Here is a 14,584-nt window from a genome sequence, read left to right on the forward strand (position 1 = left end):
TTTTCTTAAATAAAACCTTACATTTTTGAACAACTTAATACAGACATGCCCAAGTATTTAAACAGATTTTTCCCTTCCCTCCCCTCCCCTTCCCAGAATCAAGTGGCAGCAAGCCTTTTTCCAGAATTGGATCTCAATCCTGCAGGTGCTGCAGGCACAGAACTTTGAGGTGAAAGGACAACAGATTCCATGTAAGAGGTGGCAGCTCCATCATCTTTGCAGATACATGCACTCATCATGTATCTTTATATCCTGTACATCCTTTAGTAACTCAAACCCACATTACTTTTCCAGAGTATGTTACTCTGTGACAACTTGACATTAAGTTTCTTCATGAGCTTTCTTAACACGACTACCATTGACTGAAACAACAGAAAATTTTGAAAAGCTTTTATTTCAATCTTCTGTATTACAATAGCCATAGTTTTATTATTGCTTTTTAAAATTAATTAAGCACTTTGCAATTTTACAACTGCTGGACCTTTTGTCCAGCATATGTGCTTCATTGTTATACTGTGTAATGTACAACCCCTTTTTATTTACATGGATTTCATGTTTCTTTAAAAAAACATGCTTGAAAGAACCTTTAAACTGTGGACTACTAGACATTCATTTACTGTATGACAATAATAAATACATGTTTTTAAAAGTGCATTATATGGTGATAATCCTTGTGGAAGAATTCACTTTTGAAAAACCTCATTATAAGGGAAGTGCTCAATTTGAACACAGTGCAAGTAGTCAAGTTGTCCTGAGAAGATATAAATGTGGTGTAAGTTTACCCTCACAACAGGTGCATATTAGCACTAAATGGCTTAATCCCATTTTTGTCAACCAGAAGCCATTTGATGTTTATTACTGAGTGTGGCAAGGAAACCTAAGTGCAAATACCAGCTCTGCTGTGATAGGCACCAGTACTGGTGTGAAGGTTTAGCAGCTTAACCTGGAGAAGGCTCTCAGCTCCACTGCTCCACTGAGCCAGCAGTGCCAGAGAACTGCACTGGCAGGAACTGAACTGTCAGATCTTCCTCAGCAGTGCAGACCAGCACAGAGAGCAAAAGGAAACTTGGAATAATGCTTCAGTAGTTAGTATTCAAGACCTTGCACATGCCAATACCCAGAGAGATTGTGGAAGGAAGACAGCAGAAGCCCAAGTCAGACTGCTGAGACATTCATTTCTCCGCCCCTCTCACACTGCGCTATATCTGGCATGAACCTTTCTCCTGACAGCCTCAGCTTTACAAAATCTGGCCAAGGGGACACTCAGGTCTGACATTTACTAGCACATGACAGTCTTCCCCAGAATGCAAATCTTAAACCACACTAAAAGCACAGAACAAAAACAATAGAGCAAGAAGCACGGGAAGATGGTCTAACAGTGTTCCTGTGCTCTCCCTGCAGCAGAAGGGATTCTGTTTATGAGTCTGTGGAAGTAGCAGTTTACCAAATTAAGTGCTTTCAAGTTGCTGTTTGTGTTGCAAAGGCTGCAGTCTTGGGAGTTCAACTGTTTTACAATGGCAAGCAGCTAAATAACTAAGTCAAAGCTACTTCTGCAGTAGTTCTGGAACACTGGGGAACAACTGTGATTCAGACTTCTGAATGCTATTCCAAGCCTCTGTACCCCACTCCCTGTACTATTTCTTTTCCTTATATATATATTTATGTGATATCAATTTCTTAATCTATAATTTTACCAGTAACAGTGATAAAATCATAAGCATTCATACAGTGTTTTGAGACCTTCAACTGCATTCGCAACACAAATCAAAAATTGATCCTTTTCCCTTAGTAAAAGCAGGTGCATCAGGAAAAGAGAGTTCTTGTACCACCACCTTGAGAAAAACCTACTTGGGCATCAATAGACAAAGGTGAGAATTTCCCCAGGCAGATCTGCCTCACACAAACATTGGTAACAATCACATCTGCTGCAAGGAGGAGATAAGAAAAGGCACCTTTCATTTTTTTTGCCATTTTTTTTGCCAAGTAAAAGAAACAGAGGGGCTGATGGCACATTTTCATGTACATTTTGCTCACAGTAGCATTTAATTTCCAACTCAGATACTGGAAATATTTAATGTGGTTACAGCCTTAATAACCTATGTATATAAATACAAGTACTCCCTACAGTGTCTGTCATCCAAACTATGCATAAATGGAATAGTGCCCTGATTTGGTGAAGTAATATAAACAAAATTAGAAACAAAACCAGTAAAGCCACACTGTCCACTTAGAAAACAAACAGTAGAAAATGGTAAGAGAGATCTGTTAGAAACGTTCTATGCAACCAAGAGTATCACTAGCAACAAGAAACATGTTGTTTTGCCCTCTGGTAGCCTCACAGCATTCCTGGGAACCATTTTGCAATGACTCATGCACTCAAAAAACTCACATGGCTTTTCTATGATTGTATCTCACTACAGATTTTGGCCTTTTAAACTTTCCTAGAGGTTTAGAGCAGTTTGTACAGGCCACCCACAGGCTGCTTCTCAGCCCTGGGACACTTGGCCAGGTTTGGCAGGTTTCAAAAAGAAGACCGTTTCCATAGGAGCAGAGAGCCATGCCAAGGGACAGAGTGCCACCAAGGCCACAGACAGCTGCTCAGCACCACTGCCTTTGTTCAGATGAAGTGGATCCAGCTCTCCTCACATTCCCTTGGCATCTTCAGGGGGTGAGTCTGACAGCTGAGGGTGTAGTTCTTGCCTCTGTTGTTATCCCAGTACTCTTGGCCATTGACTTGGTACCTTGCTGCAAACTGGACAAGAGTGCTTAGCTGAAGGAGAAAAGGAGGCACAGGAAGAAAGAAAGTGAACACATCAACCTGATCCTGCCCGTTTTTCTCTGGGATGCTGCAGTCCCAACGAGCACACACCTCGTGGATGCTTTCCCACTGGTTGAAGGTGTAGCGCACAGACACCTGCTTCTCAAAAGCAACATTCCGAACCTGGATGGTGCCACTGAGCCCCAGATCTGAGCTGGTCACCCGTTCCAGACACACCTGCTGCTCCTGGAGTCGGGATGAGAAATCCAGACAATCTGCAGGCTGCTGGAAGTCAGGGACCAAACATTGCATACTGAATTCCAAGTTCAAGTTGCTGTACCAGAGGTCTGAGTTTATGGAGAGCCTGGACAGGACGTGCAAAGGGATGGATGGATCCTCCCCAGTCTGGAAGACTTTCACTTCAGTGAGCTCCAAGCCTAAAGCATCAGCAAACCTGACCCGGTTCATGCGGCTCTGGAAGCTGGGCTTCTGACACTGCACTGCTGCTCTCTTCCTCCTCTCTGGTGATGTTGGCAGGGACCTCGCTCGGCGGCGGATGATGGGTCTCAGGGCTGGGTCACAGCTGGAGGAGGCGCTGTTCGGATGATTATTTGGCTGGGGGCTCTCCTTGGCTGGGGCACTGCTCCGAAAAGTCTTGTTGCTACTGGTATGGTCTGCTGGGGGCTGCTGCTGCCCTCGTCTCATTGCTCCTTCAGCCCTTAACATGTTCTCATAGAGATCGGAGAGGTAGCTGGGATTCCTCGGAGGACCACGCACTTCCATTCTTAACTGCTGACAAAAAATCACCGTTAACACTGCAGCTAATAATGAACACTATCCCTCTGGATCACTTTATTTGAGAATGTCAGCCACAGTAAGGTCCGAGGTTATTGCACTGGATGCAGCAAGGATCACCTGGAACAACGACACCTTGGAAGGAAGGGCAGAAGCCTGGCAGCTCTCAGGGCAGCTGGCAGAGCCAGCAGTAAGGCGTTGTGCGGGAAGCTGAAGGCAGACTCAGTGGCCGATGAGCTCGAGATCGCTGGTGGTCCCCAGACTCAGGCTGGAAAGGGATTCAAGGCTATCACCGCTGATACTGGAGGAGCTCACCCCCAGGCTGGAGAGCGACTGGAGGCTGTCGTGCTGGATGAAGGACTCCAGGCTGTCGGAGAGGTCGCTGGAGGCGCGGTGAGCGCCGAAGCACCGTGAGCCGGAGCCCCGGGCGAGAGGGGCCTGCAGGCTGTCCTCGCTGGCTCCGGCCGAGCCCGCGCTCCGGCAGCAGCAGCACGAGCAGGCGGCACACTCCAGGCTGTCACACTGGATGCTGGGCGAGTCGAGGCCGGGGAAGGCTTGCAGGCTGTCGGGCGGGAAGGAGCCGGGGCTGCTGCAGAGGCTGGAAGGCGGGCGAGGGCTGTCGGGCGCGGCACCAGGCTCGGTGTCGTGGCTGGCGGGGGACGGGTCCGCGTTCGGGGCCGCCACAGCGCCCATGGGCGGCGCGGTCCCCGCTGCAGCCCGGCCGCGGGAGCAGCCCCGGATCCCCGGCCCTCACGGCGGCCGCTCCGCTCCACAGCCGCGGCGCAGGCGCGGGGCCTTTCCCCCGCCCCGCCCGGCCCGGCCCGGCCCAGCCCGGCCCGGCCCCCACGATCTGCGCTCGGGCTGCGCTGCTGCTGCTGCCGCTGGCGACGGACGCGGAGTACGGGCAGGTACCGGGCGAGGATCGCCGGGGAATGCGGGGCGGCCCCTGAGTGACGGAGCGGCCCTTGCGGAGCGCGGTGATAGCGGGAGGGAGCGGAGCGGGCCCGGCTCGGCGGGCGCTGCGGGCACAATCTGCGCCTGCTGGCGCTGCTGCTATAGCCGAGGGCACAGCCTGCCACCATCCCGGCACTGCCACCATCCCGGCACTGCCACCATCCCGGCACTGCCATCGTCCCGGCACTGCCACCGTCCCGGCACTGCCCCATCCCGGCACTGCCACCATCCCGGCACTGCCACCGTCCCGGCACTGCCACCATCCCGGCACTGCCATCATCCCGGCACTGCCCCATCCCGGCACTGCCATCATCCCGGCACTGCCCCATCCCGGCACTGCCCCATCCCGGCACTGCCACCGTCCCGGCACTGCCACCGTCCCGGCACTGCCACCATCCCGGCACTGCCACCATCCCGGCACTGCCACCGTCCCGGCACTGCCCCATCCCGGCACTGCCACCGTCCCGGCACTGCCACCGTCCCGGCACTGCCACCGTCCCGGCACTGCCACCATCCCGGCACTGCCACCGTCCCGGCACTGCCACCATCCCGGCACTGCCACCATCCCGGTACTGCCACCATCCCGGCACTGCCACCGTCCCGGCACTGCCACCATCCCGGCACTGCCACCATCCCGGCACTGCCCCATCCCGGCGCTGGCCCCTCGCAGCCGCTGCTCTGCCCCGTCCGGGTGCGGGACCGCGGCGCTCCGGGGCTCCGGGGCTCGGCTCCGCTGAGCGCGGCCGGGACAGGATGCGGGGAGGCGTTTGAAGAATAGGACGGGATCAAGTGTAAATAGATACGGATATCAACACGACAGTAAAAACATAAACAGCACTGCATAGAAATAAAGGGGGGTCAGAAGAGCTGTCTGTCACCTGTCACATTTGCAGACCATTGTGAACCCCTGGAACCGTGCAGTTCCCTGATACGGGAATGCAGTTCTTAGGAAGTAAAAGAAGGCAATGGATCCTGCTCTGGGTATTTTTAGTAAGAGCTGATGATACATTTGTTTTGGAAAAAGAAAAGAAAATGAAGTATTGGATATAAAATTTGCACATATGCATATGGGAAGAGCGTGTTTTGTGACACAAAAAGGACAGCTCAGCTCGCACAGCACGCAGGGGGTTGATCATCTGCTCTCCATAAATTGGAGCAGGAACACCCACCCCCTTGGGCTGTGACGCCCAGGCTGAGGCAGCGCCTGGAACTGCGCAGGCTGAGCGGTGGGGATGGGGATGGGGATGGGGATGGGGATGGGGATGGGGATGAGGATGGGGATGGGGATGGGGATGGGGATGGGGATGGGGATGGGGATGGGGATGGGGACGGGGATGGGGATGAGCACATGACACTGCACAGGAGCTCTGGGAGCACGGCTGTACCCTCAGGTATATCCACGGATTGGGAATAGTAAATTGAACAATGCTGCTTCTCACTAAGTGAGTGCTGGGGGAGGGGACTGTTTTCCAGTGCAGTTTGGTAGCTGATTATGTTTATCTTACTGCTTTAAAAATAGAATCACATCGGGAGGATTTTGTTTGTCGCCAGCATCTCCAAGACGAGGGGATGTCTGCATTGGATATACTGTGTCTTGCAAAGCCAAAAGACTGGAGCCGTTTGAAGATTATGTAACAGTAAAGGTGCAGATACCCTTTGGAAAGAGGAATAATGGGACCAGGCATTCAGGAATATCCCTTATTATTGCACAGAGAGACACAGCAGAGGGAAAGCCACAGCCACACCAATGAAAACCACAAAGGAATGGTAAAGTAAGGAAATTAATTTCTCTTTTTATAGTTGCTGTAATGTCAGCATACTGGGTTTACTTAATAAGTGCCTGGCTGTCCTGTTCCCACTGCCATCCTCTCCCCTGATGCCAGCGACAGAAATGATTGTGCAGGATGATCGTGCAGGTCACAAGGTCACAGAGGTGACTGCAGCAATGTTGGAGACACAGGACTTAGTTTCATTCTCTTATAAGCTCTTGAGTTTGTGAAATCATGTGTTTTTAAAAACAAAATCTGACTCTACTGACATAAAAACTGAGAGCAAGATGTACAGCCTGGCAGATTAACTGAACTGCAGTCATGCTAGATTAGACAGGAGGGCACAGTTTGATTATTCCTGTTCTGAAATGATATTTTAAAGCTTTCCATTTGGAAATCACTAATATTTCTTGTTTGTAGAGAAAACACTGTTCTTATTTGTACAGAATATGCTGATTTATTTATTCTGTGTGCTTACACAGAAATGTAGTAGGTTTAATTAAGGAAGCATGTTTTAGTTCTAAGCTGTTCAGATCAGTAATGCCATTCCTTTTGCTTTCATATGAGCTTTTTCTCTTAATAATATTTTCACAACTCCATTAGAATATGAAACAGGGAATTTTCTTATGCCTTCATTGTGAAATAGTTTGTATTAATACCAGCAGAAACCTTATGCTCCCTGTTCTTCCACTCCTTATCTTCAAAGGAATAATCCCTTAAATTTTGTTGAGAATATGCAAATGGAAAAGACAAGCAAGATTTGGCTTGCAGTGACCTTCATATTGTACTTTATAATTAATTTTGGTAAATTGCAATAGAGGCACCTACCAGGTACTATAAAAATCAGTGGTTAAATATCTAGTCTGTAATATTTATTATCTCCAAAGGAGCTTTGAGATCCTCATACAGAGGATTCTATATTAGGGCTACATTCTATTATTATATCATCTGATAGAATTACTCACTTTTGCATTAATAATATTAAAAATACAGCAGTGCATTTTTAGTGTAAAATAGTTCTGATGAACTTTAAGTCTAAGAATAACTGCAGTCAACCCTTCTTTAAACTCAGTTGAACTCTATGCTTTTATTGTACTTCCATTCTGACACTCATATATGCTGCTATTTATATCTGATATTCTGTTTCATCCTTTGTGGTTACAGTAATGGAAAAAGCCATCCAAGCACCAAAGGACTAAATAAACCAATTTCTTATGCGAAATCTCCTCCTGGAAGATTAGGCAAAAATGTATCAAGTGCCATTGAAAAGGTAAATAATCCCCTTTTCTAACATAAAAAGTGTACCTACTCTAAGTCAGCTTCTTAATAACATCACAAACTTTTATATCCCTTCAGATTTCCCATGACACTCAAGATGGTCACCAACCAAGTGTTTTTAAGAAGGGAAGGAACCAGCTGGATGGCAGTAATCAGTCAAAAAGGTAATTTAATGTTATCTGTTTAATTGGTTGTCATTTCAAACTGGTATACAAAATGTTTGTGATGAAATTGTACCTGCTGTATTTTGCATGTGACTTCAGTGGCACAGAGTTCAGCATTTATGAGAACAGTAAATTTAAGTTATCAAAATGGAAACTTGCTATCCTGCTTTAGTGAGTTCTATGGCAAAACCATAATAATAATCATTAAAAAAATAACAATCAGTAGTAGGCACTGTTATCTCTACCATCAGTTACTGATTTTGCCTCATTACCAAGTTTCTGTGCCAGTTTTAGCTTCAGTCATGGAGATCCCTGTCCTTGAAGGGGTGGAAAGACCTTTGTAAGCTGCTGTTCAAAGGCATTGACCATTCTAACAGGACATGAACTTCCTTTTCCTTTAGGATCCCAAGTGTTTGCAGCTCAGTGCACAGTGCACAAGGACCAAAGAGGAGTCCCCCAGAAAGGAGGCAAAACGAATCCTTCCTGCACAGGAGTCCCCCAGAAAGGAGGCAAAACGAATCCTTCCTGCACAGGAGTCCCCCAGAAAGAAGGCAAAACGAATCCTTCCTGCACAGGAGTCCCCCAGAAAGGAGGCAAAACGAATCCTTCCTGCACAGGAGTCCCCCAGAAAGAAGGCAAAATGAATCCTTCCTGCACAGGATCCCCCCTGGCACAAAGGGCAGCACACAAGAAAACTTCTGTAGGGCTAAAGATGTCCCAGTGCAGCATTTTTATTGCAGTAAAAAAGAACAGTTGGGAAAGAACCATGAAGAATACATTGCTGAAGCCAGTCCAGGCTCTTCAAAATGGCAAGAAGCATCTGTAGGTGAAATGTTTCTCGATTTTGAGTCGGTACAAATTATTAAAGAAGATGCTGAAGATGATAGTGCCAGTGACCTCTCTGACTCAGAAAGGATTCCCATTCCCCCCTCTCCCTGCACACCACCAGAACTCATCCTCAGAGCTGAAGAAATCGACCCAGTTTGTTTGGAACACATCCCTGAAATGGGATTTAAAGAATCCGAATATTACTACCCCGACTTCCTCCCACCACCTTTCAACACCTGGGACTTGAAGCAGCTGGCCATCCTTGTCCACGTGGAGGGGAAAACCGAATTCCGCCCCAAGCCCTCGGGATCCCTGGAGAAATACATCGAGCGCCTGGTGCAGCTGGAGTGGCTGCAGATGCAGACGGTGCAGAGCGAGAAGGGCAGAGCCACCAAAGGCCGGCCCCAGACTGCCCCCGGCTCCACCCGTGCCCTCAAGAGCCCCGGGAAAGGCAAAGCCTTGCTCAGCCCTGTGCCCAGCAGGCAGGGAATGCCCCAGGAAAGTGCTACCAGGCTGCCCAGGAGCTGTTTGGGTCACAGGGCAGAGCTGTCCTCTGAGGAGACTCGGCAGGTGCGTTCCCACCCGGGTCACCTGAAACTTCCTGAGAGAACGCCATGTGCAGCATCTTCTCACAGGCAACCTGGTGATGGAAGGAGTGAACTGAAAAAGAAACCAGCTGCAAAGCAGCAGCTGCTCAGTCTGCAGCCCCCCGAGAGCAGCTCTAAAATCCAAAGTGTTGGTAACATCAGACCCCCTAAGCAAACCCCAGCATTCCACGGTGCAGCTGCTCCCATCAAAGGCTTAAAAACATACACGTGTACAAATCCAAAGAAAAACGGCAATGCCAGCAATTATGTTCCTCCTAAAAAACCAACAGCGGACAGGAAAATAAAAACAAACGGCACGAAGCAAACGCCACGCAAATTTCAGTGAGGGAAAATTCATTAGTGAATGTTGATGCTTCTTGACTGTTTAAAAGCATCTGGCCAGTGCAGAAGAATCTTTTTACTTCATAGGAAGATCCTGAGAAAAATGTTCCTGACACGTGGTTCTGAGTCAGCACTGCTCATTTCTATAGATTTGATCTTAAGCCAGCAGGAAATGTTTTCCCTAAAGGCAAATGTCTTCCATTTCCTCAAAAATATTTATAATACTTATAAATTGTTCAATGAAGATAACAATAGCACAGTGTGAAGTTTAGAGGAGTGTAGAACGTCCTGTCTGCACCAGCTGAAGTCTGAGTGCTCCCTGTACTTACCCTGCTGGGTGGGAGGGAATAGAGCCTGTGCTCTTTCTCTGTGCTTTTTAAAGATGTTCTTTTTGTAAGTCAGGTTTGATTGTGGTGGTTTTTATAAAATAATGGAGCCTGTTATCTATGCAAAGTTAATTCTTCACAGAAGATGATGAATTGGATTTTTTTGATGAAATAGATATTTTTTTGAAGAGAAGAAGAATGGAGATAATGTTTTGAAATATTTTAATGCAGAAAGAATTATTTTTAAGACAAAGTATTAGGGACCAGACAGCTTCAGTAATGACATTAAGAAAATGGAATGTGTATTTTTGTACCCTGGAATCTTCACTGTGTTTACAGACAGCTTTCCTGGAAGTTAATTTTGTAGGCCTTGATGCTTTTTGTCATTTAGGGGAAATGACCAAATTTCAAATTGCACAAGGATATATTTGAGCAAACTAAGGCTTTTAGCAGAGACTGCATGGCTTAGTTTTCAGAACTGGTAGCCTCTCAAAACATAAAAAACAGACTCTTAGGGGAAGAATTTAAAGGATGTTGTAAGTCCAAGTAAAGATATATTTTGATACAGAAGATACCTATTTTTAGTCATCTAAGATGACTCTTACTTATCCTGTGGTCCAGTCTAGCTTGGCTTCTTAAAGTTTAGGGAGGTGAGATGGGGAAATGTTCTACAGAAATTGTACAACCAGGATTGGGTCCTGTTCTTGGGCCTTCTGTCTTCTCTTGTGTCTGTGAGATACAGGAAAATACAAAGGACAGTTCAGAGAATATTGAAGTGTCCCTTGAACTGTTACAATTTCAAATCAATCACAACAGCTGGGGTCAGGATCTTGTTAAGATGAAATTCTAAAGAATGTTTTTTACTTTTACTTTAAAATCCTAGTCAGCATATTTTCCTCCTCAGCCACCAGTCCCAGTCTTCATGAGAAGTGAGCTGAGGTCTGATGGACCAGATTCTGCAAGTGGATCCTTCACATTGTGATAGAAAATGAAAAAGTAGCAAATACTAAAGAGTACATTATGTATATAGCTAAATTGCACTTCTCTTGGTGAGCTCATCTTGGTTTAAGATGCTTAGCTGTTTCTATCTTTCATTGTGCCTACCAGATCTTCAGCTTTGTAAAATTTCAAAGCATGAATTTATATGTAGTTTGAAAAGTGAGAATATTAAGAAATGTAGTAATAAAGTAGAGTATTTTACAGTACATTAAAACATTGCTCAGGAATAGTCCAAGAAATATTTTTAGTGGTTTTTTTCCTAGTCTACTGGAGACCAAATGTGAAATTTTGAATTGGTAAAGGAAACGAATGTAATAGTATTACATTTCCAGAATCAGTATTTGTAAAGTTACACTTAATGTGAATTGTAGTTGCATGTACATTCAGCTCTATGCAATTGAAGTGAAACTTAATCTGAGATGCTCAAAGACCAGAGGAATTTGCTGTCAGAGGTGTGGTGGCACTCAGGATGGGACTGAACACCAGCAGCTACAGAGGACCAGCACATCCCAGTGTTGCTGTTTCACCTTTTTGTTTTGGTCCAGCCTCATGTATTTTTGCTTTTTTAGTTTTTTGGGGTTTTTTTCCTGCACTCAGTGCTAGTATTTCAATCTCTGGCCAAATTCTGCAAGTCTGCCTTAGTCAAGTTTTCCTGATTCACATAAACAGCAGTGAAAAATAGGAGAGCTGCTTTGCCAATAATCAGGATTTTAATGCACTGTTCCAGTTCACTGTTACAAGCACCCAACCTGAGGTGAGCAGGATCCAGACCATAATCAGAATAGCAGTTTCTTAAAACAAATTCTGTTAGATGCAGTAAATAACTTAGCATGTTGTTATAGCATTGAATACTGCTGGATGCTAAATTTTCTAAATTGAAGGTTTCCTGGCTTGTAAGGAGGGCATGTAGATACAGGCACATTTTGCATAATCTTCTTTAAGAGTAAATAAACCCCATTTCCATCAGCTGTGACCAGAGAAAAGGTGATTGGCATTGGGAAAAGTATTTTGTCACAGAGGTAGGAAAGTTTTGATGTAGTGTTTGTCATAGTCTGGACATCAGTCTGTCGTTGGAGACTAAAAAGTGAAGCAGGTGGAGGTGGTGATGGCACTTTAAAGAAGTCTGAAAATCTTGTTCATCACTGGGCTCCGTGTGGGATTGGCCAAGTAAGTTTGTCTCACGTGATAATCACACCAGTCAGATTTCTGTCATTGATTTGATATTTCTGCCACCCTCGTCTTACACAGAAACAGAAATTCTGTATTTGCTTCAACAAACAGCTCTTGGCCTGAGCAGACCTGCAAGGGCTGGGTCTTATCCAGTTTCCATTTAACTTCACCATGTTCTGGGCCTACAGATGAAAAGAGCTCCTTTTATGAAGAGGACTACAGTTTATATTTCTTTCATTTTGTTTTGCTGGATGTTGTCTTTAGAAGCACTTCTGAACACAGCAGAAAAAAAATATGCCATGAAACACATTCAGTTTAAAATGAATTACTTAAGATACTTCCACAGCACCGTGTTTGTGTGGCTATTAGCTTTTTTTTACAAGGTTTAGCAATATAATCATGTGGATCTAAGCCTAGAACTGGTGATGCTTCTTGAAGAACAGGTTACTGTAATGTGAGATATTTAAACAGTGATTTTTTTTAATTTTTTTTTTTTTTTAAATTTTTGCTAGAGAATGTAAAGGTTTAGTGTTCTGCAGTATTACCTACAGAACAAATATGCTCAGGTTGTATTTTAAATAAACAGCCAGACTCTGCTTCAGTTACATGAGTATCGACTTTGAACAACTCAATTCTTTTCATGAAATGACCCTGTTAGAAGATGTGAAGAAACAGAATTTCACTCCAATGTGTACAAACTCTTTTCCTCAGTAATGCTAATGTATTTCTAGTGCATCATGTGAAGAAATTTAAAGCAATACTGTTTTTCTCTTGCTATGTTTCTTTTTTTTCCATTACTTGGATCTCATCCTGAGGGCACTTCATGTTTTCCCCCCTGGTTTTCAGTTGGATCCAGCAGGATGAGCTGCAGGGAGGATTGTGCTGTTTCCATTGGGCTGAAATGTCCTGTTTGGCTCCAGACCCTGAAATGTGCCCTCATCCTGTCACTGTTCGTGTCTGTTCTGTGTTTCATTGTTGTATGAGGTAACTTTTACCTTGTATTTGCTATTTAAAGGATCTTGTTAGAATTCTGAGAGAATTTTGACAGTTTTTTCAGCCAGTATGTGCTTTTTTGGAGCTGATACTTTAAATTTCTACAGTATGAAATTGCCTAGAATGTACTATTTTTTGCCTTATTTTAAAGGTATTGAGCCTTTGTTGCTCCCATTGCATTAGTGGTTTTTCATCTGAAAAATAAACAGACCACGCTGGAAGAACTGAACTTGATTAAACTGAGGATTTGCAGACCAGCTTTTGATGTTGGTATTCATGTATTCTTATTTATTTGAACTTTTTGTGAATATTTTTGCTAGTAATTCCATAGGAAAGTGATCTTGTAATTCAAAGGTATATTTGCTACATTAAAAGTGAGATACTGCCCTGTTTGTTGCCGAGTTGTATTTTTTTCTCGAGATGGCGGCGCTGAATTTTCTTGGAGACAATTCCAGACAAATACAGTATCGGGTGGAGGGGGTAGCTGAGCACATCCCGGCTCCTGCTGGCCAAAGGAAGCCATAAAAATACGGAATTTTCCTTCAATTTCGGGCAATTAAATTCCATCCGGGATTTTGGGCAATCTGGAAAACCCGGACTGGACTTTTCCCGGAGTACGGAATGGAGTCTCCCGGTAATCTGGAAAACCCGGACTGGACTTTTCCCGGAGTACGGAATGGAGTCTCCCGGTAATCTGGAAAACCCGGACTGGACTTTTTCTGGAGTACGGAATGGAGTCTCCCGGTAATCTGGAAAACCCGGACTGGACTTTTTCCGGAGTACGGAATGGAGTCTCCCGGTAATCTGGAAAACCCGGACTGGACTTTTTCTGGAGTACGGAATGGAGTCTCCCGGTAATCTGGAAAACCCGGACTGGACTTTTTCCGGAGTACGGAATGGAGTCTCCCGGTAATCTGGAAAACCCGGACTGGACTTTTCCCGGAGTACGGAATGGAGTCTCCCGGTAATCTGGAAAACCCGGACTGGACTATTTCTGGAGTACGGAATGGAGTCTCCCGGTAATCTGGAAAACCCGGACTGGACTTTTTCTGGAGTACGGAATGGAGTCTCCCGGTAATCTGGAAAACCCGGACTGGACTTTTCCCGGAGTACGGAATGGAGTCTCCCGGTAATCTGGAAAACCCGGACTGGACTTTTTCCGGAGTACGGAATGGAGTCTCCCGGTAATCTGGAAAACCCGGACTGGACTTTTCCCGGAGTACGGAATGGAGTCTCCCGGTAATGGAGCAAAACCCTGACTGAGTTTTTCCTGCAGTTTGGGTATAATTTTTTTTTAATTTATAATTTATAATTTGGGTATAATTCCTGCATTTCCTGCAGGAAAGGATATAATTTAATTTCATGCACAGCATGTTCATGCGCTCCGCTGGGGCTAATCCAAAGGAAAATAAAAGGAGGGAGAGTGAATTTTTCTATTTTCTATTGGCTGAAAAATGCCTTTGTTTTGCTATTTCTGTAATATTTATAGTAAGCTTTACAAAGCTCCTTTGTGAAATACCACACAACAATTTTACAGTCGTAACATTCCTGCTATTTGAGGTTTTCCTGCTGTCCAAGCCTTCCTTTCCTGCCCTGCTATTTAGTCTGTTGCTGTTATCTA

The 14,584-nt window shown here is 45.4% G+C and overlaps 2 protein-coding genes across 7 annotated transcripts; one reads left to right on the forward strand and one right to left on the reverse strand.

Annotated features, from left to right (window-relative positions):
- Positions 1-375: 375 nt before the first annotated feature.
- Positions 376-4,344, reverse strand: PPP1R3D (protein phosphatase 1 regulatory subunit 3D). The gene has a single exon (XM_023947515.2). The coding sequence runs from the start codon at positions 3,539-3,541 to the stop codon at positions 2,618-2,620; it is 924 nt and encodes a 307-aa protein (XP_023803283.1). The 5' UTR covers positions 3,542-4,344; the 3' UTR covers positions 376-2,617.
- On the forward strand, positions 4,285-13,355 carry FAM217B (family with sequence similarity 217 member B). 6 transcript variants are annotated; one of them, XM_086852826.1, is made up of 5 exons: positions 4,285-4,461; positions 6,027-6,279; positions 7,441-7,546; positions 7,633-7,718; positions 8,120-13,355. In XM_086852826.1, the coding sequence occupies exons 2-5, from the start codon at positions 6,179-6,181 to the stop codon at positions 9,477-9,479; spliced, it is 1,653 nt and encodes a 550-aa protein (XP_086708952.1). In that variant the 5' UTR covers positions 4,285-4,461; positions 6,027-6,178; the 3' UTR covers positions 9,480-13,355. The 6 variants fall into 6 exon arrangements, with proteins under 6 accessions (XP_086708952.1, XP_086708956.1, XP_086708954.1 ...); XM_086852830.1 differs by having other exon boundaries at positions 4,331-4,461; positions 6,027-6,274; XM_086852828.1 differs by having other exon boundaries at positions 4,367-4,457.
- Positions 13,356-14,584: the final 1,229 nt, after the last annotated feature.

This window comes from Cyanistes caeruleus, chromosome 16 (genome assembly GCF_971803275.1).
Source record: "Cyanistes caeruleus chromosome 16, bCyaCae1.hap1.1, whole genome shotgun sequence".
NCBI classification, from domain to species: domain Eukaryota; kingdom Metazoa; phylum Chordata; class Aves; order Passeriformes; family Paridae; genus Cyanistes; species Cyanistes caeruleus.